The sequence below is a fragment of the Podarcis raffonei genome, chromosome 2, assembly GCF_027172205.1.
Source record: "Podarcis raffonei isolate rPodRaf1 chromosome 2, rPodRaf1.pri, whole genome shotgun sequence".
Classification (NCBI taxonomy): domain Eukaryota; kingdom Metazoa; phylum Chordata; class Lepidosauria; order Squamata; family Lacertidae; genus Podarcis; species Podarcis raffonei.
In genome coordinates this window covers 23,624,507-23,648,531 of record NC_070603.1, presented here as the reverse complement: position 1 = coordinate 23,648,531, position 24,025 = coordinate 23,624,507, and the positions used below count along the sequence as shown (strand labels likewise).

General features: G+C 41.2%; 1 protein-coding gene across 1 annotated transcript; it reads right to left on the bottom strand.

The window, feature by feature from the left end:
• Nucleotides 1-1,566: 1,566 nt before the first annotated feature.
• PSMD12 (proteasome 26S subunit, non-ATPase 12) lies at nt 1,567-16,449 on the bottom strand. The gene is made up of 11 exons (XM_053375341.1): nt 16,224-16,449; nt 13,655-13,714; nt 12,389-12,517; nt 8,887-8,994; nt 7,999-8,103; nt 5,894-6,043; nt 5,624-5,758; nt 4,263-4,375; nt 3,531-3,705; nt 2,814-2,891; nt 1,567-2,012 (listed from the first exon to the last, which is right to left on the bottom strand). The coding sequence occupies exons 1-11, from the start codon at nt 16,329-16,331 to the stop codon at nt 1,803-1,805; spliced, it is 1,371 nt and encodes a 456-aa protein (XP_053231316.1). The 5' UTR covers nt 16,332-16,449; the 3' UTR covers nt 1,567-1,802.
• Nucleotides 16,450-24,025: the final 7,576 nt, after the last annotated feature.

Sequence of the window (24,025 nt, the reverse complement as noted above, 5' to 3'; positions counted from 1 at the left end):
CCCATTAGCTAAAGTGGTGCTTCAGGTTAAGAAGAGTTTCAGGTTAAGAACGGACCTCCAGAATGAATTAACTACTTAACCCAAGGTACCACTGTATACACATTTATACACAAAATTGCTAATGATCTACCTATTTTCACTCTCTGCAAGAGTGTGTGTGGTTCATTAGTAATGGCTATTTCCCTCCTGGTCACAGTTCTTTAGCCATTTTCTTTAATAAGGTGTGTTGCACAATGAACATACTGCTCAGTTCCTCATTCAGTCAATGGAATAAACATAGAGCAGGTTTTGAAGTTGGGTGCGTGTACTTCTGCTCACAAAAAAAAAAGGCTTTCAGTCTTCACCTACAGAAATCCCCCCCCCCATGTTGTGGGGTGGTCTCCAAATTCTGTGGTTTATATTAAGGGTAGAGAGCTGGAGGGAGGAAAGGAAGGAAGGTGCAGCCCCATTCTACATTGGTCTGCTTACAGGCTGAATTTGATACAACCTATACTATGCCTAAGATGCCTAATACTATGCCTAACAGCAATCAGCTTCAGAAAGTTGGAGGGCCTTCTATTAACTAAGTGGAACGGACTACAGCCAAGCAAAAATTCATGCTGGTGGAATATTTTTAACGCTGTGTTGTTATGCTGTTGTAACCCATCATGGGACCAAGAGTTTCTGAGGCACTTACAGCTACATACTGAAGCACCGTTCTAAGAACTTTCAAAAACTTTAACGGGAAAAGAATTCATTTTACATCCAAACGTGGCTCATCTAGTTTAATTAAAAATGACATATCCTTATAACAGACATATCTGTTGAACATGTTGTATCAGACACTACTTTAGGGACCATAGCCTAAGCTATATGGTTTTTCTTCAGGTGGAAGTATAGAACAGAAGATTAAAACACCGGCTTCACTAATTCACATTGTGCTTTCATTTTAAAGTCTTAAAACAATCTAGATCATGGGTAGGCAAACTAAGGCCCGGGGGGCGGATCCGGCCCAATCGCCTTCTAAATCTGGCCCGCGGACGGTCCGGGAATCAGTGTGTTTTTACATGAGTAGAATGTGCCTTTTTATTTAAAATGCATCTCTAGGTTATTTGTGGGGCATAGGAATTTGTTCATTATTTTTCAAAATATAGTCCGGTCCCCCACAAGGTCTGCTGACCCCTGATCTAGACAGTTATCAAGACAAGATGAGCCACCTGCAATTATGTGGTAAAATTACTCAAGTGTTATTGTAGCAAAGATACAAGTCAAACAAAAGACATTTATCCATAGGAAATTGAAAATAAGGTACAACTTGCTCCATGCTGCCTTTGTTAGGTCACATTCTGCTATAAAACTACCATTCCACAACACTGGAATAAAAATGGGAATTCAGTTCCATACCTGACATTTCTAGACACAATGGTACTTAAGGTTAACACTGAAGTATAATCTTGTTACATTTCTTTATAAAAGAAAATATTACAACATACTTATATACCTGGAAGGGTAAGAAGATCATAGAGATAGACAATGCAAAAATATTTGCTGGACAAATGAGGGCAAACTGGGATAAATCAAAGGCCATTTCCATTACACAGGCAATACGATTTTATTGTGTTTTTCCATCAATTGCAGCAAAAAAGTGTTATAAACCAAATGAATAATCAAAGGAACTTAATTCTCAACAATTCTTCAAGAGAGATTATGTTCTAAATTTCACCTGGAGGGAAGAGATGAAAAAACCAAATATACAGTGGGATAAAGTCTTTTTCTATAACCAATTCAATGCCTCCCTAAAGCATAAAGGTGACTGAAGCACCTTACTGCAAGTTATGTATCATCTCCTCTTTGGCAATGAGATGTGTAGTTTTATTAACTAGAGCCATCAGTGAATTGAGCTTGTGAGACCAGTCATTGAGCAAGTTATTTGGGTCCTTGGGTCTCTGAAAGTTGATAATTCCTGCCAGCCTATCTACTTTTGCAAAGATGGTCTTATTCACCACTAAGTTGGACAAAAATTCTTCAGATTCCTGTAAAGCAAACAAACAGCACTGAATTAGATTATAAAATTTAAAAAATTGCTTTGAGGGACATTCTATTGTGTCTTAGGGGAATTTTTCAAGAGAAAAGGGGGGATATAAATAAAATAAATAAATAAATAAATAAATAAACAAACAAACAAACAAACAGATAGATAGAAACAAGACAAAGATATCCAGACTTTGATTTTGTTCCACTGAAATGAATACATTTCAACTTCATTGGTTTGGCTATCTCGTTCTTATGTCCAACAGTTTTTTAAAAATTGTGTCTCCAGCGATGCAACTATATCGAGTATTCTCAAACCAGAATGTAGCACAGAGGAAAAGTACTATTGCATGTCAAGGAAATATTGTGTGACACAGGCCAAAGTTATATTTGATAACAGTGTTCAGAAAGGTTGGCTGCTTAAGAGTGCATTTGAGATCATGTAATTCCATGTAATGTCTTTTGCAACAAATGTTGAAGAGCGGGTTCAACAACAAAAAAAATCAAACAAAAATGGTTCCCAAATATCCCCTCCACCCCCGAGACCACTTGAAAATTGCTGAGAGTCTTGACAGACCACTTCAAGAGTTTTCTGCCTGTCGGAGCAACTGCAAAGTGCTGTGCTAGATGCTGTATGATTTTTAATTGTATTTTTAAAATGCTCCTTATATTCTATTTTACTGTATTTGCTCCAAGCGCTCTTCACAGGCACATCGTGGACCACCTGAATGAAACCTGCAGGCAGCAGTTTTGGAAACAAGGGGGTTATACAAAAGCGCTCAGCAATTCTGAGAATCACTTACATCAATTGATAAATCCAGAAGTTGTGCCATTCTCTTCATGGTGATTCTGGTGTAATATTTTGCCATTATTCTAATATTCTAAAAGAAAAGAAGAATAGAAGGTGATCAGAAAGTAGCAGTTGAAATACAAAAAAGTAATATGTTGTAATGAAATCAAGGACTTATGTAGCACAAGCCAAGCAATTATGTAGTTTTGGTATTTGAGGTAGTGTGTAAGACACTCTCAGATTACACATGCACACAGCTAATCAGAAGGGACTATAAAATAACATAAACGTACCTTAATCCCCAGTGGATGCAAGTTTTCTAAAATCTTTCATACACATATACAGTAGTACCTTGGAAGTCGAATGGAATCCGTTCTGGAAGTTGGTTCGACGTCCAAAACTTTCAAAAACCAAAGCGTGGCTTCCGATTGGCTGCAGGAACCTCCTGCAGCCAACCGGAAGCTGCAGAATTCCCCATTGGACGTTCGGCTTCCAAAAGAACGTTCGATATTATATTGTTATACCCTATACACACACACACACACACACACACACACACACACACGGGTCTTACACTTTGCTAGAATGTGTTAACTACATCCTGACTTGAGCAGTAGCTCACGACAGTCTTTTTTTTAAAAAATAAATCATTTTATAAATAGGATGATGATTGTCAGAAATCGTATTCCTCCTAGTCCTAACTTTTTGCTAGAAAGCAGATTTAACTTACATGCTCCACAACTCTGTTTTTTAAATCTTTCCATCGCTTTTCACCTTCCTCTGTGTAGCCAAACACATCTGTTGCAGGACTTTCTAGAGAACCTTCCCTTAATTCTTTTCCATATTCCTCAACCAGGGTAGTCCAACGCATCAATTCCATAGTGGTAAATAATTTTAAAAGATCTCTGTTGGGGGGGGGGGGAGATAAAAAAGCCTCAGTAAATTGTTGGTTGACAAACTTGTTCTGCTTCACCTTAATATAGTAGGTTTGCCTTTAAGATTTCTGCCAGCATTACTAATGTATTTAACACAGCAGTTTCTTTTTGATTATTAATATATTAGAAAAATAATTCAGAGAATTGCATTTACACAGTATACAGAAATGTATGTCCATGTTCACTGCAGAATGTACTTCAAGGATGCCAGTTCTGATTTGGTTTGTTATAAATAATACGTGAAAGTTTGTGAATGTAAATCCCTACTTGTATGTGTAATAGCAGGGTACAAACACCTGAGCCATTTTACAAATTGTCAGTTGGGGGGAACAACCTGTGGCCCTCCAGATCAGCCAGAATGGCCAATGGTCAGGGATGATGGGAGTTGCAAAAGTAGTCATAGGTTCTCCACCCTACCTTAAATAAACATCTTGACTAGCTGGCTTTCACAACATTTCAAATGTCACACCAAATTCTACGGGGATAGTTTCTCAGTATATTAGCATGCCAACAGGAAAGCTACATACTTGTACTTAGGAATGTCTTCTAGTTTTTTATCAGTGCTTATTCTGTGTACCAGGTCAGACTGTTCATTGTCATAAGGTGACAGGATAACATAGAGAACAACACTCTTCAGTGCCTGTTTAAAAGAAGATAGGAAGAAACTTGATTTTGTAGTTGAACAAGAGGCAGCAATGCAAGAAAGCAAACAAACACACAAAGCTGAAATCACCAGCTTGATCAGAAGACAACCTATGCATCTAACTTTCTGTAATTTATGGAGAGTTTTAGCCAATGGCTACACAAAGAGAAAGTAAGAGAATGATTGCCTGCATGAGCTAACACCTGCCTGTGAAACCATTGGATACAACCCAAAGTACTAAAAACGACTCCACCTTATAGGATCACACAAGCAGGGAGCTGCAAGATGCTACATCCGTCATCAAATCCAATCTCGTGTTGCAAGCAGGAATATTATTTAGAACCAGCATTTTAAAATTATTATACATTCCTTGCTCTTTAGGGACATCCTAATTATTATTTTTTTAAAAAATGGAAGTAATGATTCATGTACGAAAAGTAACATGCAAACAATAAAAAGGCAGTCTTGCATTTAAATGAATTCCTTCCTTTGGAAAGCTGTAATGTAAGTTAGCAGGCATTAATTCAGCCCCCACCCACAATCTGAAATAGGACTATCCTGTTTGCTTGATCTGCACACTTGAATTGGATGACAGAGATTTTCCAAATATTACCAAAGCAAGGAAGATAATTCAGGTGATGCTGGTTTCTTGACACTAGTGCAAAAGTGGGAGCAGACTACAAGGAGTTCTTGCCTCCTTAGCAGCTTTCTACATCTCAAATGTATGACAATCAGGACCATTTCAGATGCTTACTGAGTAGACACTGCAGTGGATAATGGAATGCTGAGAGATCCTGCCCTCTCATTAAATTATGCAGGCAAGGAAAACAGATATTGTGTTAGGTTCATGATGCATGGGTTAAGGCTGGGATTGGCTAATTGCCTGCTTCTTCTGAAGTTGCAATATCAGCCTGTGAACTGTCTGAACGTAAGTCTTCAGATGTTTTCTATATAGTCTGAATGGAACCTACTCCACTGGCACAGCTTTAGCTATAATGTAGTCAACAGAAAATAATGTTATGGCTGTGACCAATTGATTTGTTTTGGGGGGAGGGGGGTTCTCACAAAGAAAACTAAGCCACATGAAGAAATTCAAGAAAGTGAAATCCTGAGCACAGTGCAGAGCAGCCCTCTCCAAAACAATAGCAAATGATGAAAAAAGAATGTTCCTTTACGTGATATTTTTTGCAGACAATTGAACAGGTTACAGTGTATGTGCTACTTTCTCTTTCTGTCTTTTTTTACCTGCTGCCACTTTTCACCTTCAGCCTGGATGCAAGGAGTATCGTAAATGGCTCTGTAGTGCTTACAAATGGAAAGGTAGGAACCTTCATGTTGATCCAGTTGAATCATTAAATTGTAGTATTTCAGTTTTAATTTCTGAAATGTAACAGTGTCAGGTTAAACACAGAAATGGTTGTAAAACTTCCCCAATGTGACAGAGAAATCCATTTAAAACATGCCCATAACATCCCCTAAACCAGCTTAGTATAAGTCGTCCACCACCAGACTTACTTCTGTGTTTTCTTCCTGGAAAAATTTGGTGTTAATTTTCTTGCTAATAATTTGAGTTCGGATATAGTCTTTCACAGCCAAACAAAGTCTCATCTGCTCCAAGATGAACTCCACACGTTCCTTCTTCTCCATTGATCCATAGGTTTCCACCTAAAATTCAGAATGTATTAATACTTTATAGACCGATATGCAAAACTAAAGCTTGCAAGGTACAATTATCCATCAAAGCTGTCTTGCAACTAAATCATAAGTGTACAGAAAGATGGCTTCTGTAGACATACAAATACAGTTTACATGCCAGCATTTATGCTTCAGTTACTATACTTTAAATTTTTAAACTTCAGGTACTGCTGTTCTTAGAAAAACTTTGAAATTTAAAAATCTTGGGCTGGATTCAACTGTTGTGCTAGAGAAGAAGCCAGTTCAACAGAACTTCTCCCCCACCAAGCTCCATGGGAGGGCTGGGAGAACCCACAGAACAGTGTACGGTGGGGTAATACTAATAAGTCGTCTTCTTCTTCTTCTTCCAAGCCTATCTGGCCGGGTAGAAGGGAGAATGCTTCCACTGACAGAGTGATCACCTTACCACAACGCTGAATTCCACTCCCTGATTTGTATTTATTGTTCATCTGCAGATAACTTGTTTTGCATACCCTATTTGCTGTACATATTTCCATAACCAGACTTCTATTAATTTGTTTTCATCAGACATTTTTCCAAGGCTTGACATCAAATTGACATCAACCTTTAGGAATCTAAAGATGTTTTACCAGGCCTATTATACTAACAGCTCACAAGAAAAATACACCACTGCCCCATAGTATTCAAGTGATTTAATTTTTATACTGCTTAATATATAAAAAATTAAGCAATGTGCAGAAAACTGAAGCAAAAGACAACTGAAAATATTACAAAAAAGTTACATTAATGCAAAGTTGCTATTAATATAATTCATTTTCCTTCTGACATACCCTCCGGGTTCTCACCCAGGGTTCAAATAAACTCTCAGAACGAGAAGAATTCCTGGAAACGGCAGACATCACCCTAGTCTCTCACTCAAGTCTTGCTTTTTATGGGCAGCGCAAGTTGTACTGTACCTTTTAAAATACAACTGGATAATAAAGTCACCTGACACCATTGCAGCCAATAGCTGAAGGGTGAAAGCTTTTTCAAACTGTTTAAGAATAGCAAATAATAGCATTCTGTGATAAAAGCAATTCAATAACTAATTCCAATTTTTATCCATTTAAGGACAGTAAACTAGAAATTTGTAATAATTGTACTAGAAGTTCAAATGGTTCAAGTACATTGCAACATTTAGTAAGGGGGGGGGGAATGTACAGTGGAACCTCGGTTTTCGAACGTAATCCGTTCCAGAAGACCGTTCAACTTCTGAAACGTTTGAAAATGGGCGGTCAGCAAAATCCATTGAAAAAATGGAAAAGCAAGCAGCGGAAGCCATTCAATTTCCGAAGTGCGTTCGAAAACAGAAGCAATTGCTTCTGGGTTTGCGGTGTTTGGCTTCCGAGATGCTCGAAAACCGAGGTTCCACTGTATTAACGATTCGTTATCTGTTTAAATACAGTCTGCATAATTCATATAGAGAACCTTTATTGGTTCTGGTTCTTGACAGAAATCAGTTTAGCACATCAGCCCAGAAAATGAGGTTATAAGAATATTATTAAAAAGCTGGCAATCTTCACAGTGACAGCACCTAAGCTTTGCAAAGATTTCTACAAAGTGTGCAAAACAGTCCCGACTGAATTTTCCCATTTTTCAGTCTTGCCGCAGCGTTCGTGTACACACACTCAAGCTCCATCCCAAACCTTTCTAAATAGTCCCACCCACCCCACTAGAATGCAGTGAGGAATGGAAGATGTCAGGAAAGCCCCATTGTGTGAATCCAGCCTAACATATAAATGCACTGTTGTAAAACATATTCAAAATACAAAGATAGTTACCAAAAGCTTCTGGTTTGCTCATTTTTTCCATTTCTACTACAGTGACAATTGAAGCAAGTTTTTTTTTTTAAGTGTATTTTAAAAAGGGTTAAAGTTGCAGTACTTCAAACAATGTTATGTATTCGAGCATATATGCTCCTTCACCTGAAGTTCTTGCAGAATTGAAGCAGCTTCTTTCACGTCACCACTCTGCTCTTTTATTGTTGCAAGAGTATTGGTCAGCCGAGCTCTTTCAATTTCAACATAGATCTATAAAAGAAGCAGAAAGCATTTAACTTTATGCAGTATGTTTGGCCCACACAAACACTGCATGATTTGCCTCATCATCACAAACTACGGGGCGGGGGGAAGCTGGTGATGGCACTGCTTGCAGCCATAGGAATGGACCTTTCTTTTTGGGCCAGGAGAGAAGGGTTCCAACTTCCATTCCACCACAGTGCAGCAATGGGCTCCTGGTGATGGACTCTTACAAGCCACAGCACTACTGCTACCAAACCAAGGGCTGCACTCTCACTCAATAATTAGGCCAGCCCCCTCCTGGCTCCCCCATGTAGGGCTCATCCGTGGCAAAGCAGCATCCCAGGATTTGTCAGAACACAATTAGGAAAAATTAATGCCCAAGGCCAGGCTTCCTCAACCTCGGCCCTCCAGATGTTTTTGGTCTACAACTCCCATGATCCCTAGCTAGCAGGACCAGTGGTCAGGGACGATGGGAACTGTAGTCTCAAAACATCTGGAGGGCCGAGGTTGAGGAAGCCTGCCCAAGGCTAACAGGGAAGACCTTAGATAATCCTTTTCATTGATTTCTGTGGGTACTCCAAATATGACCTAGAGAGGTACAACTCATAGGGTGAGATCCAACAAGTGGACTTTCGCTTGTGTAACAGGATTTCTCCTTCTGCTCTTCCCTCTGCAGTCCCCACCAACAACCGGCTCTAGAGAATCAACAGGAGCTGTTGTCTTAAGATTCAAGAGTGTACGCAAGGGAGACTTGAAGTAAGTGCAAGGTTCTTTAAAAGGAAAAATACTTACCTTTCCTTCTGTAACCATACGCAGTGTATCAATTAAACGCAGTTTGATTGGTAGATCTGTGATCTCCTCAACGTAAGTACAGCACTGCTGGACCATTTTAGCAACAGCCTAATAAAAATAATGAGAAAACTTGTAATCCTATGCCAACATAGCCCATTTATCCGAACACTATCTTTTATGCTGCTTCATACCTGTCAAAATGGAAAAACTTTGCAATTAAAAATGGTTAGCCACATTTGACGTGAAAAGGGAGTTACCACCAACTCTTTGCTTCTATACTTAGATATAAACCACAGTGAGAAGACAGCTCTCATGCAGGATTCAGCTCAAATGCTTCCTCCCATTTTCTCACTTTAGCAGCTTTGCTTTAAAGGTGCTAAAACGGATATTTAGTCTAAAAGACATTTTATGCAAAACAGCAGAACTTGCCTATATCCTAGTGACTTCCACTAGAAGAACTCCTTCTGTATTTCTCAGTGACCAAAGCTTGAGCTCACAATACAGTTAACATAGGCCTTTACATTATATACTAGCACAATATGTGGCTTAGGTAAATTATAAAAGCTGCGAGCTTCCCCTCCTGTGCAACAAAGGCCTTCCGATAGACCACTACTTCAATTTGTTTGTGTCACACTTTAAGTATATCAGACTTTCAGTGAAGGTGCCAAATGTCATTGAGGCAAATTCAAAAATGTTTTTATTTTATAAAAATAGAAAAAATAGTAAGTTTCCACCAAATTAGGATTTTGGTTTCTTGGATTTTTCCAATACCCAAAAGCACAATTTCTTCCCAGAGTTAGTGTTACTACTGTGGACCTGATTGAAGAGTGGAACTTGGTTGTCTGCATCACACATGCACATGATGTATCAGATGTATCCTTCCTTCATCATCATCATCTCCCCCTATTAATGTAGCATCTTTTCTCTAAGATGGTTCATGATCTGCAATGCTTTACAATACTACCCCATCTACTTTCCCATGCTGATGGCTCATTGCTGTCTTGCATATGGTGCTAAATCATAATGTAGAACTGCCGTAACATGTTATACCCGTAACATTAAACATATACGGTATTTTTCGCCCTATAGGACGCACATTTCCCCTCCAAAAATGAAGGGGGAATGTGTGTGCGTCCTATGGGGCGAATGCAGGCTTTCGCTGAAGCCTGGAGAGCGAGAGGGGTCAGTGTGCACCGACCCCTCTCGCTCTCCAGGCTTCAGGAAGCTCTGCGCAACTCTCGGGAGACCAGCTCCGAGGGTTGCGCAGAGCTGCCTGCAGTCCCGGGCTCAGCGCAGCTCTGCACGGCCATCGGGAGCCGGGCGCGAAGTCCCGCCCTGCTTCCGATGGCTGCGCAGAGCTGCCTCCAGTCCCGGGCTCAGAGCACTTCCCCCCTTTGCCAGCCCCACAAGCTCGGGGGACAGTGGGGAGGCGGAGCGCGCCTTCCCGCTGTTCCCCGACCTGGTTCTTCCAGCCCCGCACCTGGGGGGGGGGGAAGGAAATAATTTTTTTTCTTTATTTCCCCCCCCCAAAAAACTAGGTGCGTCCTATGGGCCGGTGCGTCCTATGGGGCGCAAAATATGGTACTTTTAAAAGTAGCGTATTCTGTGTATACAGTACAACACATATCTAATGTAGTCTCCAAAAACTTTGATGGGGGAAATTTCATTACCTCCCTTAGGCACTCTACTTCAAAGTCTAAATGTTCATAGAGCAATGATGTTTTACTTTATGGATATTTTAAAATTGAACCCATGCAGACTATTCCCACCCAGAGCTGCAGGTAAAAGTCCTACATGCTGATCTTTAAATCCAGAGCTACCATCGACATCTTTCATTAAAGATTTGTGCCTCAAGGCGAAATAATTCCTTTTCCTCCTCTCTCTTTGCTGCTCTCTCCCCTCTTGAAATGTCTCCAACCTGTCAACGATCACCGTAGCAAGCAAAGAAACAGAACAGGCCAGAACATTTTTATAATGTGTGATGGGACTTTTATTTATACCAATACAGCTAACCTCCAGGACTCTTTGGTGCTACTGATGTGAGAAATATGTGCCTCTTTATGTTTCTACTAACAAATGTTGTCTCATATCTTCTGATTTTGTTGAAAAATTAAGAAAATGGCCCTCTTTGTCATTTTTGCATTTGTTTTGTATATTTATAAAATAAATTTAAAAAGGAAAAGGAAAAAAGCTCAAATATTCTACCTGCCAGCCAGCCAGCCAAGTGAGCATGCCTGGATGGTATTGAACACTTTGAGCCACAGAAATATTGTATGTCTTTTGTACACTATCATTTATTTTAATCCACTTTCCAGCAAACAGATGGTCCAAACAAACTAACATCTATATGAACAGCCATCATTCATTAGAACAAATTTAATTTTTTTTTAAACCCTTCATTTTTCAAGAAGTTATATAGCTGAGAAAATAGAGGTTTTACTTCTGGATACAAGAAGTATCAGTCTATCACGCCCCCCCCTCCAATAAGATAAAAAATTACCTACACATAACTCTAAAACACATATCTAATTTATCTGTAGAGATTAAGCAGTTTGTTAATCTAATTCAACAGTAATAATTTCTGGATGCAAGTGTCTCAAATGTATGGATGCACACATATTAAACATATTTTCCACACTAATTGTGGCTTATATCCCTGTGGTGTTGTTCAAAAATAAGCAGCAAGTCTTCCCAATGAAGGAGGGGGACTAAACAAAAGGAAGCATAGCATGCTCTTGCCACAACTGTTGTATGAACAAAGTAGTCAAGCGTACACCATCGAGTAACATATAATGTGTACGTTACAAATTCAGGACATCTTCATAAAGCAACCAGGGTTGGAGGGCCTACAGGACTACAATATTTTTTGGGGTGGGCCCTTGGCCACAGGGGAAAGAAGAGAAACTCGCACTGAGCAAGCAGGCTGGCATTATTGGATGTTGCCCTAACATATATTCACTCCAAACCTATGCCTTATAAAGCATTTCTGAAAAGCCCAAAGCTCTTTTATTGTCTATATTCAGAATATGCATGCATTATTAGGCTATTTTGAAAGCTCATTGCCAACTTCACTCTATAAACCACAGCACAATTAAGATGTTCTATTGACAGTTGCCAGGATATTAGTGACAACTAATATTATCAAGAACAGCAGGGGAAGCCTCCAGTGTACTTGCCACAGGAATAGTGAACTACTAAAAAGCCACCAGCGGCACAGACACAACTCCCTTTTTCAAAATGACAATAGGCTGCAACTTTGTGATATGCAGCACCAGTGTCATGGATGAGAGCAACTGCTGCAAACTGCACAAACCCTCTGCCCACTACTCTTCTCCTGTAACCCTCCTTAGGAGGCAGTCGGTACAAAGACACTTTACAGGAAGACTAGGTGCCTCCTGTTGTTGGCTATAAGGAACAATGATTGATTACCAAACTCAAGAGATAATATATGGACACAAGGTTTTGAGCACCCCACACTTCTTACGGCTTAACACAATCTTACCTGCTTTAACTGACTTCTCCTCTTCGACAGAATAATAATATTTTCATTAAGAGCATCCCAGTCTTTAGCATCGTAACACATTTTCACTACAGCAACCAGAATTCGAGATGTGGATATCATATCAGAAGCCTAAAAAACAAAAGTATATACTTAAGCACAGAAGTTTCTACAGTGTAAACACAAAGAAAGATTCCTAGCACTTGCAAATGGAGTAGCGCTAACAAAAAAAGTCACTAGCTATTAATGGAAATTTGTCCTCAACCCCGTAAGACAAGGTTCGGCCCACAAGTAAGAGAGCAATCTGGATTACATAAAGCCAAAGCTAAGGATCAATTCACTGTTCTACTACTCACATCAAGTAAACCTACCAAAGAGGAATAGTGCCAGTGTGCTAAAAGAACAAGGAACATCTCCCTTTTCTTCCTTTTCCTATTCCGACACACTTATTTATTCTTTCTTCCACAAGAGCGACTAGATGTATTTGCACATGGGGCTCATATCTAATGCGGCAGCTTCACTGGCACAAGTGACTTCAGTGCATACAAGGAAACTTCCTTTCCTGTCCCCTCCAGCCCCTTGCAAGCCCTCCAAATCAGCTGTGGAGAAGATATGGTGGGTACATGGGCGAACAAAAGGGTATGAAAGTTCTGTTGTGACAGTGCAACCTCTCTGGTGCAACACTGAACACTATATGGTCCTGTAGGCTGTGGTAACAAAGAAAAACCTTTTTGCACCCTCGTTTCTGCAATCATAGTTCTTAGAATGAATAAAAATCCCCACCGTTCATATGCATGCATTGAAAGTCTGGGAAAAGATTCACCATTTTGACCCCTGCAAGAGAGCCAAGTACAATAGGATGGTTAAAAGTCATTAAGGGGTGACAAATTCATGCTAGATCATGGGTAGGCAAACTAAGGCGCGGGGACCGGATCCATGAATCAGCGTGCTTTTACATGAGTAGAATGTGTCCTTTTATTTAAAATGCATCTCTGGGTTATTTGTGGGGCCCGCCTGGTATTTTTACATGAGTAGAATGTGTGCTTTTATTTAAAATGCATCTCTGGGTTATTTGTGGGGCATAGGAATTCTTTCTTCTTCTTTTTCCCTCCAAAATATAGTCCAGCCCCCCACAAGGTCTGAGGGACAGTAGACTGGCCCCCTGCTGAAAAAGTTTGCTGACCCCTGTGCTGGATGATATATTCCATGAATAGGAGGCTTTTAAAATGACCTTTTAAAAAGCAATGTTATTCAGTATGCTATACTTACAGTTCGAGTCTGTTTTTCCAAGGAAAGCAAAGTCTCAATTGCTTCTTGAAGCCTTCCATCCTAAAATACAAGAAAAAAGTACTAAAAATGTACCACATATCCAACATGACATTTAACAAAGCTGAGTTAAAATAAGTCGTCCTTATTGTACAGGTTTTGAAGGTAACAGGGCCCAATCATGGCCAAATGAGTCACGGCCATCAGTTAATTGTGGTCACTTCCCACTACAAACTAGAGGATTTAAATACATTGCAAAATATTGTTTTGTTGATTTCAACTGGAATTAGACTACAATTCTAACCTCACTTACCCAGGAGTAAGCCCCACTGAATTCAACAGGACTTCAGAATAGGACTGCAGTTAGCCATAACTAGACCAATCTTTCTTAAGAGACTTCCAGGAGTTATAAAAGGCTACTGAAGCCAAGTCTTCAGCCATCATTTATCTAGGTAAGTGTTATCAAAAGCTCCTTTGTAATGTATGTACGGTATTCATATACAGTGGTACCTCAGGTTACAGACGCTTCAGGTTACAAACTCTGCTAACCCAGAAATAGTACCTTGGGTTAAGAACTTTGCTTCAGGATGAGAACAGAAATCGCACGGTGGCAGCGCGGCGGAACCATTAGCTAAAGTGGAACCTCAGGTTAAGAACAGTTTCAGGTTAAAAATGGACCTCCAGAATGAATTAAGTTATTAACCCAAGGTACCACTGTACACAAGAGGAAATTTATGGACATAACTGTTGCTGTCCCTGACTTTTTTAAAAGCAGTGAACACACTCCCAATTTGCCTGGAATTAGCTAGTTTTCTAACTTAGAAGCCTTGTTGCTTAAAGGGGAAGGTGCTGCTATAAGAGAGCCCTGTCACTGCCTATCCTGTTCCCTGTGTTTAGTAGAAATTATGGTAAGCAAATGAAGCTCTACAGTTACTCAGTTGAATCCTGAAGCAACAATCAGTTCCTTCATTCCCACTAGGGTGGCAGAAGGGTAACCTGTCCTTTAACCACCTCAGAGGACCAGCAGCCACAAATTTATCACAGCCCAAGAACAAGTCCAGCTACAATTGCTACTTGCCCTGTTTGCTGGGAGAAGACAGCAGACTAACAGTATCCCAACCAAGAAAAAGAGCAGTGGAGAATAACAACAACAACAATAATTTTATTGTTTATACGCCGCCCATCTGGCTGGGTTTCCCCAGCTACTCTGGGTGGCTTCCAGCAAAATATAAAAAGAATCACAGTGAAGTAGTGGCAATACTTCGGAGAATAAATGACAGGAGCATCATCAGAAAAATAAGTTCAGAATTAGCTATTTTCACTCTAGAAATTAAAGCCACTATATTGCTTCTTGTACTATTGTCATAAGAGCCCCAGTGCTATTTATTAGAAAATGAATAGAAAATACAATAACTCTCCTGCAGAAATAAAAGGTGCATTCACTCCTCCTTTGGTATCTCCTGTAACTATAATCAATGCAGATTTGCAACAAAACTAAAGGACCATTCTAAACAGTGCAGCACACACCATGGAGTTATGTACCTTCAACAAATGGTTCAGAATCATCTTTATTTGCATCAGCCACTAGCCAAAGCAATATGGTTTAAAAAGAGCAACAGAGGTTTAAAAGTAGCCACAAATCTTAGGAAGGACACTAAAGAATAACTTTGCATTGATTACATCTCTCAGGATAACCATAGGCCAGGCATGGCCAAACTTGGCCCTCCAGCTGTTTTGGGACTATAACTCCCACCATCCCTAGCTAACAGGACCAGTGGTCAGGGATGGGAATTGTATTCCCAAAACAGCTGGAGGGCCAAGTTTGGCCATGCCTGCCATAGACCTAATATTGGTAACATGCACTGCTCGATGCAGCTTTGACCGTGGCTGAAAGCAAGATAAAACAATCCACAGTACACTAGCGGCTTTATCAAATGCAGCAAATATTTGCAACAGTGCACATGTCAACTCGAGACCTGCATCCTTATTCCGATCATCACCTAACTATAGTCGCAAGCTCTCTCCCTCCGTCTCTTTGCCTATTTCCATTCTTCCAAGCTACTCGGGTCCAACATTTTAATTTTGGCCGCAAGAGGCTGTCCCGGTGACACAAAGCTATCGCGACCAGCACAGCCCCTTAACTGATTATTGGGAAGTCTCCCTTGTCCAGAATAGGGGTGGGGAGCGCGAAATGGAGCAGCTTCATCCCGGTTTTGAACCGCAAATGTCTCTCGGATTGTGATGCGGGGGAGCCACTTTCTGCGGCCGCCCCCTTCCCCAAACATGCATGTCCCTTTCGCAAAAGGATCCTCCCGTGTGGCTCCAGCCGCCTTAGCAGGGGAGGAAACTGGGCCCGTGAAGATCAGACCGTCGTAGCCATCAGGCCATCCCCGGGGGCGCCGCGGCTTCGCCCAACGCCGGCGACCCCCTTTCCCGAGCGCCCTCCCACCCGCGCCGCCGTCCTCCCTTGGCGACCTTCCCCTCAGGGCCCAGCTGCCGCCAGCTCTGAGCGACGCGGCCTAGGCCGGCCCGCCGCGCCATGACTCAGCCCCTCCTCGGCCCAGTCCCTCACCCGGGCCATCTGCTCGCACTCGGGCAAGCGCTGGTCCACGGTGGCGCTGTAGTCCACCTCCATCTTCACAATGCGGCCATCGGCCCGCTCCGCGTCGCCGTCCGCCATGCTGGGCCCGCGTCCGGCTCCGAGTCTCCCGCAGCTTCTTCACAGGCAAAAACCGCTCGCTCGGTCTCCCTCAGAGAGACACACAGACACTGACTCACCGGAACCGGAAACCCTTAGGCGCATAGGCGCTTACAAAGACAGCTATCCCGGGAGGACCCCTCCCTTTCCCAGCTCTGCTCTGAGAAAAGAGCAGCAGCAGCAGGCACTGCGGTAGACGCCTAAAGCGGGCTCGGCGGTTCTTCCCGCCTCGAGTGATGGGGTCCTTCTTCAGGGTGAGAGGCGGAGGCCGAGAAGCCGGAGATGAAAGCTGAGGCGTTTGAAAATGCCCCATGGGACACTTTTTTATTTTTAACCCCAGTAAACTGACATCAGCTGAGACACAAGCTGCTGCTAATAATGATAATAATAATAATAGTAATAGTAAAAATAATAATAGTAGTAATAATAATAATAAATTTATGCACTTCAGTGGTAAAAATAAGTAGGTATATTGGGATTATTATTAGACCCAGGTACTTTTGATGGACAAAAGTTTCATCGTGTTTTTAATATTCTGTTGAGGGCCGCCCAGAGCGGCTGGGGAAACCCAGCCAGATGGGCTGGGTATAAATAAATTATTATTATTATTATTACAAAAAGAAAATTTTCAATGGCAAGCAGTTGGAAATTTGAGGAGACCGCTCGCTACCATGCCATCTTCCAGAGAAGCTTCATTGTGCAACCTACGCTCTGTAAAAAAAACCCACAATGAAAGCACCCTGGGTTCAGGAATGATGTTGGCCGTTCTAAAGTCTTCTCAGACGGGCTACTTGGAAGGAAAAGGTTAAGCCTGCTTCTGTTATTATTGAAGGCCTTGCTCGTTTTCACAAATGAGGGCACTGAGAAATGCCCTGTTCTGTTCTGGATATGGAAACTCTCCGCCCCCAGAGTGCCCCACTGAAATGAATCGATTATTATTTTTATTTGAGTCGTTAGATTTACAGTATATATAATTGAGGATGCGGCTCGGTTAGGCACTTTGATTTCAGGGGGTCTGTGAGGAAAATCCCAACATTTGCCATATACTCCAAAAAGCCTTACACTCGTCTCGGTGACACATCACCTGTTGCGAGTACAAGAAATTCCCATGTCAATCCCTGGCAACCCCTATGGGTAGGACTGGGAAAGGCCCTTGTCTGAATTGTTCTTAATCATGGTGACAATACTGAGGTAGACAGACTCTGTAAGGCTACTTCCTAGGTTCCTAATCAGCGGCATAATCAGTGTTGTTGTTTTTTGCATGCCTAGACAGGTACAGGAGGGTCCAATGGCTAGGAACATGCTGTCCCGCTTGTACTATGCTGCTGCGCATGATAGTCCTTGGTTCAGTAACGAAGAGACGAAAAGACGTTGGAGTACGAGAAGTTTCACACAGTGGTGTAGGTAAGGTACACCACACAGTTTTCATACATTACCACTTACAATCCATTTGCACTTCCCCTCCTGCTGGATTGCATGTGTGAAAGGCAGAGATGCAGTTTGAAAAGCTCTCATGTGAGATTTCTGGGGTTCCAGGCTTGTTTACCCAGGGTCTGTGTTTCCTTTTGAGAATGAGACATAGAGGAGACTGTGGTGTCTTTGTGATATATGGTTTATTTACACATATATACAACCTGAGCCTATGATGGAGGGGTTCACAGCATTAACTCCTCTAAGAGGGTCTTGCTTTTCCCGTAGATGCAACTATTAAAACAGAATCACAGAATTGTAGAGTTGGGAAGACCCTGAGGGTCATCTAGTCCAACCCCCTAAGCCATTCCTCTCTCTAGATTGCTGACTTTAACAGCCTGCAACCTCCCCCCTCCCCTGCATCCAGCCCACTTTAAACCTCTAAACCCTGCCTTTTGTTCTTCTAACTAACTCTGAGCTGAAGGAAGGAGAGCCCCCTCCCATTTGTTGTCTGCCACATGGTCCCTTCTCATTTAGCTTTCCTACTGGCCCATTACCTTCCTTTTGTCTTCCAAATGGTCAATCACCCCAGGCAATTTCGTGATCAAGAAACAGGCATGGCTTAACATTTGCCTTTATTAAATTCTAACCCCTACTGGACCCAGAAATTTGGGGGAATCTGGTACCCACAAACCCCTAACAATATGTTAAAACTGAGTTTGCTAGATTTGACAAAAAGGGAAGTTACTGCTTAAGAATATCTTACTCCTATTTATAGTTTATGATTATTTTAATACTGATACTATCTTGTACACTCTCTCTCTCTCTCTCTCTCTCTCTTAATGCCTTGCTAGCCTAATCCTGTTTACAGTCATACCTCTTGTTAGGTTTGCTTCATGATGCGTTTTTGCAGACGCACAAAATGACATCACGCACATGCGCAGAAGCAGTGAATCGCGACCCGTGTGTGTGCAGACCCGGGTTGTGTTCCTTTCAGGTTGCGAAAGGGACTTTCTCCCAAGTGTATGTGTGTGTGTGTAGTGTTTCAGCCTTATTTATCCAATCATAGTAGTTAAATGATAAAACTGAGTGGATTTGTAAGCTACTTTAGTGCTTGTTTGTGAGAACTTTTCCCTGTCTTTTTTGTTGCTTTCCTTTCTTCAGGGAAGTAGGAGTGTTCTTGTAGTTAAAAACATATTACAGTGGCAACTCCTTTAAAAGGAGGGGGCAAAACTGCCTGTTAGAATATCCAAGATTCTAACCACATTCCTGTGCCTTGTTTTTTGTTTTTTTCCCCCAGCTTTGAAAAAATGTTCAAGTCTTTGGCTTTCTATTTCTTTGCCAAAAAACATACGTTAAATTTATGTGGTGGTTCTGCTTTGCAATTTCTTGACATTAGTGTAATCTACTGATTTTCTTTACAAACTTCAAGGTCAAGTTTGATGACAATTCTCTTTCACTTTACTACTCTGTTGCCCATAGTAACATAAACCTGTATAACCTGACCAGTAAAGTCCTTGTAAGGTTAAGATACTGATCTATGCAGAGATAAGCTTAAGCCTATTAATTTCTGTATGGGCTCAGAGTGTAACTCTGCTTCATTCTTCACTGCCTGTGCCAGAGTAGATATAAATCAATGACTTGAAATAATAATACATCAGATATTTTTATTTAAATTGGATAATTAATTGCTAATAATTTACTGCTGCATTTATAGTTGATATATACAGTATATTTTAAATACTGCGACAATTTGGCTATTTGTGTTATTTTTCTTTTTAATTACGTGAGTTTATTGTTACTATTAATAATTTATTTATTACTCACCCTTCACCATAAGATCCCAGGAGAGGTTACAGCATTAAAACACAATATAAAACAATTTTAAACCACTTCCAACCATAAAAATAAGGTGAGTCCTAAAAACATACACCTCAAGTGTATGAATTTACTGGCAGTTTCGAAACTGCTGTGAGAACCTTGTATGGATAGCAAAATGCAAGATTTTAAAATAAATCTTTAGTTGCAAACTTTGTTGGTCTCTAAGGTACTACTGGACAATTTTTGATTTTTTAATTTATTTCGACTGCGTCAGACCAACACGGCTACCTATCTGAATCTAGAAGCTTTAATTGTTAGCGCGATCGCTTAGTGTGCATGCTTGTTCAGAAAATAAAAGATAGCTGAAACTTGATTTTAATCTTTATGGACTCTTTCCTGATGACCTTGAGGCTGTTACTCCTATATCTGCAAAGTCGTGCATAAAAAATAAAGTTAAAGAGTGGGACCTTTCGGTAACCAGATATTAATTGCCGAACTGCCATTTTTGCCATTTTATTCTGTTAAATCTGATTGTGGTCTTCCTATTTTGTCACATTTTCTGTTGGCACAAAGAGGAATGCATTTATTGTTGAAATTTCAAGCTATGCTCGTAGCATATTTAGAGAGAAGGAAATATAGTGAAATACCTTGTAAAACCATTGTTCCTTATATATTATTTTGTTCCCTTTATAATTTCCTTGGGAAAGATTTTTGAAAGAAATTCTTGAGACAATTTCATGTTGATTTTAAGAGCAGGGAGAAAAATCTGTTACTTATTGGTTGATATATTAAAAATGAAGTTTCCGTAAAATGCTAAAATAGATTAATATTACCTTAACTTTCTAAGCATCTGGGTGAGTTTGTCTAAGCAAGAATGTTTTTAGTAGGCACCCAAAAGAGTACAATGAAGGCGTCAGCTTAATCTCAATAGGCAGAGAGTTCTAAAAGGCAGGTGCTATCACACTAAATAATCAAGTGCTTACAAATACGGAAAGGGTACAGTGTAGAAGTGCCAATTCTGCCAATCACAGCAATTACTTTAATTTAAGTCCAGTCCAAGATACTTTGCTGTCTGAGGCAAAGGACAAGATGTCCTCAACTGGACTGGCAGTTGAATCTTAACTTCAACACTGTCAATAAGATAACATTCTCCGGTGCACCTGCAGGCAGCAGGCCAAAGATTGCATTTTGGCTCCTTGACCGTTGAACAGTCGAGTGTCACAAGACACTGTTCTATCCCCAGTGCTCTTTAACATCTTTATGAAGCCACTGATGATGATCACTAGGACAGGCATAGGCAAACTTGGCCTTCCAGATGTTTTGGGACTACAGCTTCCATCATCCCTGACCACTGGTCCTGTTAGCTAGGGATGATGGGAATTGTAGTCCCAAAACATATGGAGGGCTGAGTTTGCTATGCCTGCATTAGGCAATTTGTTGCACAGTGTTTCCAGCATGTTGATGCTCACAGCTCTGTTTCTGTGAAATGCCTGAATCAAGTGTGGCTGTACATGTGTGGAACCAGTACCTGGAAATAGTAATGGCCTGGATGAGGGCCAATACACTGAAGCTGAATCCTGACAAAATGGAAGCCCTATGAATGGGTAGTTCCTGAGTTTGGGATCTTGGTCGGTTACCTGTTCTGCAGAGAGTTGTACTTCCCCTGAAGGTTTAGGTACATAGCCTAGGGATGCTCCTCCATGTTGCGATCGTAATCCTGCTCAGTTCCTAACATCGGGAACGGAAAAATCCTAACATCCTCCCCCTTTCCATGTAACCTGTAGTACAGGAAAGGGGGAGGATGTTAGGATATTTCCATTCCACCGTTTAAGGTGGAACGGAAATATCCTATCACTCCATCCATTATTATCACTGGAGAGCTAAGTGGGTAGGAGTGCCTTTAACCACATTCAGCCGGTGCGTGACCTACGAACTTCCCTGGAAAGGGATAACCGAGCTGTAGTGGTTTATGCCGTGGTAACCTCAAGATAATCGCAACACTAAATATGGATCTACCCTTAGAATTAGTCTGAAAGCTGCAACTGGTACAAAATTTGACTGCTGGGCTGCTTTGTGGAGCAGCCTAACAGCAACATGTGATAGCCTTGTTCAAGTAATCGGCACTGCCACTGTGCTATTGGTTCAAGTTGAAGTTACGGTATTTGCACACAAAAGCCCTGTATGGCACGGGCCTTGGTTATTGGGGAGACCTATATGCCCCTGCTGGGACGCAGGTGGCACTGTGGGTTAAACCACAGAGTCTAGGACTTGCCGATCAGAAGGTCGGCGGTTCAAATCCCTGCAACAGGGTGAGCTCCCGTTGCTCGGTCCCTGCTCCTGCCAACCTAGCAGTTTGAAAGCACCCCAAAAAGTGCAAGTAGATAAAAAGGTACCGTTCCGGTGGGAAGGTAAACGGCGTTTCCGTGCACTGCTCTGGTTTGCCAGAAGCGGCTTAGTCATGCTGGCCACATCACCCGGAAGCTGTATGCCGGCTCCCTCAGCCAATAAAGCGAGATGAGCGCTGCAACCCCAGAGCCGTTCACGACTGGACATAATGCTTAGGGGTCCCTTTACCTTTTATATGCTTCTGCCTGAGCACCGCAGCCTGCTGGGGAATTGGTGGTGGAGATGCTAAGTGGGGTAGTTGGCAGCTCCTTACTCCCAAGCCTTGGGTTGGGTAATCCTTACCCTTTATCAAATATGCACCAAATTTGTACATCTTTTAGTGAAAGCTTTCTATTTTGCCCAGGCCTTGCCAGACAGAGGTTGGATTGTATTTCGCCTCCATACAGTGTTTACTCAGCTATGCATTTGTAACTGTATTTTGCATTTGAAATTGGATCTTATTGTGGTTTGTGTATTTGATGATTTTGTGTAAGATACTTAGCTATTTCAGTTTGAAGCAGTATATAAATAAATAAGGAAATATTTTAGGGTTGGTGTTGCAGGCCTATGGGACACATTGCTTGGATCTCCAACAAAGGGGAGTGGCCAGGCAGGATGCAAGAGAAATGGCTGAGAGTCTGCCACTGCGGTTGGTGCTACTTTGGAGCATTTGCCAACTGGGACAATTGCTTCACCCCCTGTTTAAATTGGCATTTTCAGTGATGATTTTGAATAGCTTTGATTTTCATCAGCTCACCCCAGACTTTCCCTGTGGGTTCATCTCCCACAATCTCTCTTACCATTCACCTCTTTCATCTGCCTAAACATAATCTCTTCTGCGGTGGCTCTTCTGCTTTTGTATTTAGAGGGTGAGGAATATTTAGCACTTGTAATCACAGCATATGACAGATGCTACTATAGCCTTGACACCTTACATCATTTCAGTGGGTCAGCATCTTAATACATTAGTCATAACACAGCAGGAGCGCTTAGACTTCTTAACATATAAATGATCAAGTTCTGCTTCGGTGCAGCCTATGAGTGTAGTATTAAAATGTTTTCCAAGAACAGAAATAGAAGCTCTATGAAGCAGTTTCTCATCTGAATTTAAGAATGTGTAGGATATTTGATATTCTAAATATATATATCACACTGATCCGGTTATTATCCGCACCACTGGATTAAGAAAAGGAAGATGGAACAAACAGTTTTGAGAGAACTTGGTTCCTTCTTGTTAATTACATGAAGCGTAAACATAATCTGAACCTATTTAAAACTTTTTCACTGCTGGTATAAATTTGAGATAACTGGAGTAAGTTTGTCAAGGAATGAAACAATAAGTGAAAGGTCTGCATGTTATGCTACTAATTATAAAAAGCTAAATTGTGTATATATGTGTATTTATGCATTATATGAAAATAAAAATTGAACTAGACAATTCAATTATAAGATTCGGGTCTTACAGGCAGAGGGCCTTCTCGGTAGTGGCGCCCGCCCTATGGAAACCCTCCCACCAGATGTCAAAGGAAAAAAAACAACTACCAGACTTTTAGAAGACATCTGAAGGCAGCCCTGTTTAGGGAAGCTTTTAATATCTGAAGGACTATTGTATTTTAATATTTTGTTGGAAGCCGCCCAGAGTGGCTGGGGAAACCCAGCCATATGGGCGGGAAATAAATAAATAAATAAATAAATAAATAAATAGTGCAAATACATTGTAATAAGTGCAAATCCTTCCTTATGTAAAATCATTTTTCTTATAAGGACGTAAGATGAGCTTGCTATGTTGGGCCACTGGCCCAGGTAACCCAGCTTCCTCTTCTCACAGTGGCTAACCAGATGCTTATGGGAAGCCGAAAAGCAGGACCTGAGTGCAACAGCACTCTGCCCACTTGTGATTCCCAGCAACTGGGCATTCAGAGGCATACTGCTTCCGGTAGTGGAGGTAGAACATAGCCATCCTGTCTCATCACAAAAGAGAGCTGTGATGTCATGGTCTTCTGTCCCTCTGATGTTATACCACCACTGAACTGAGTAAGCTATTTTCATGTGTATTTCAA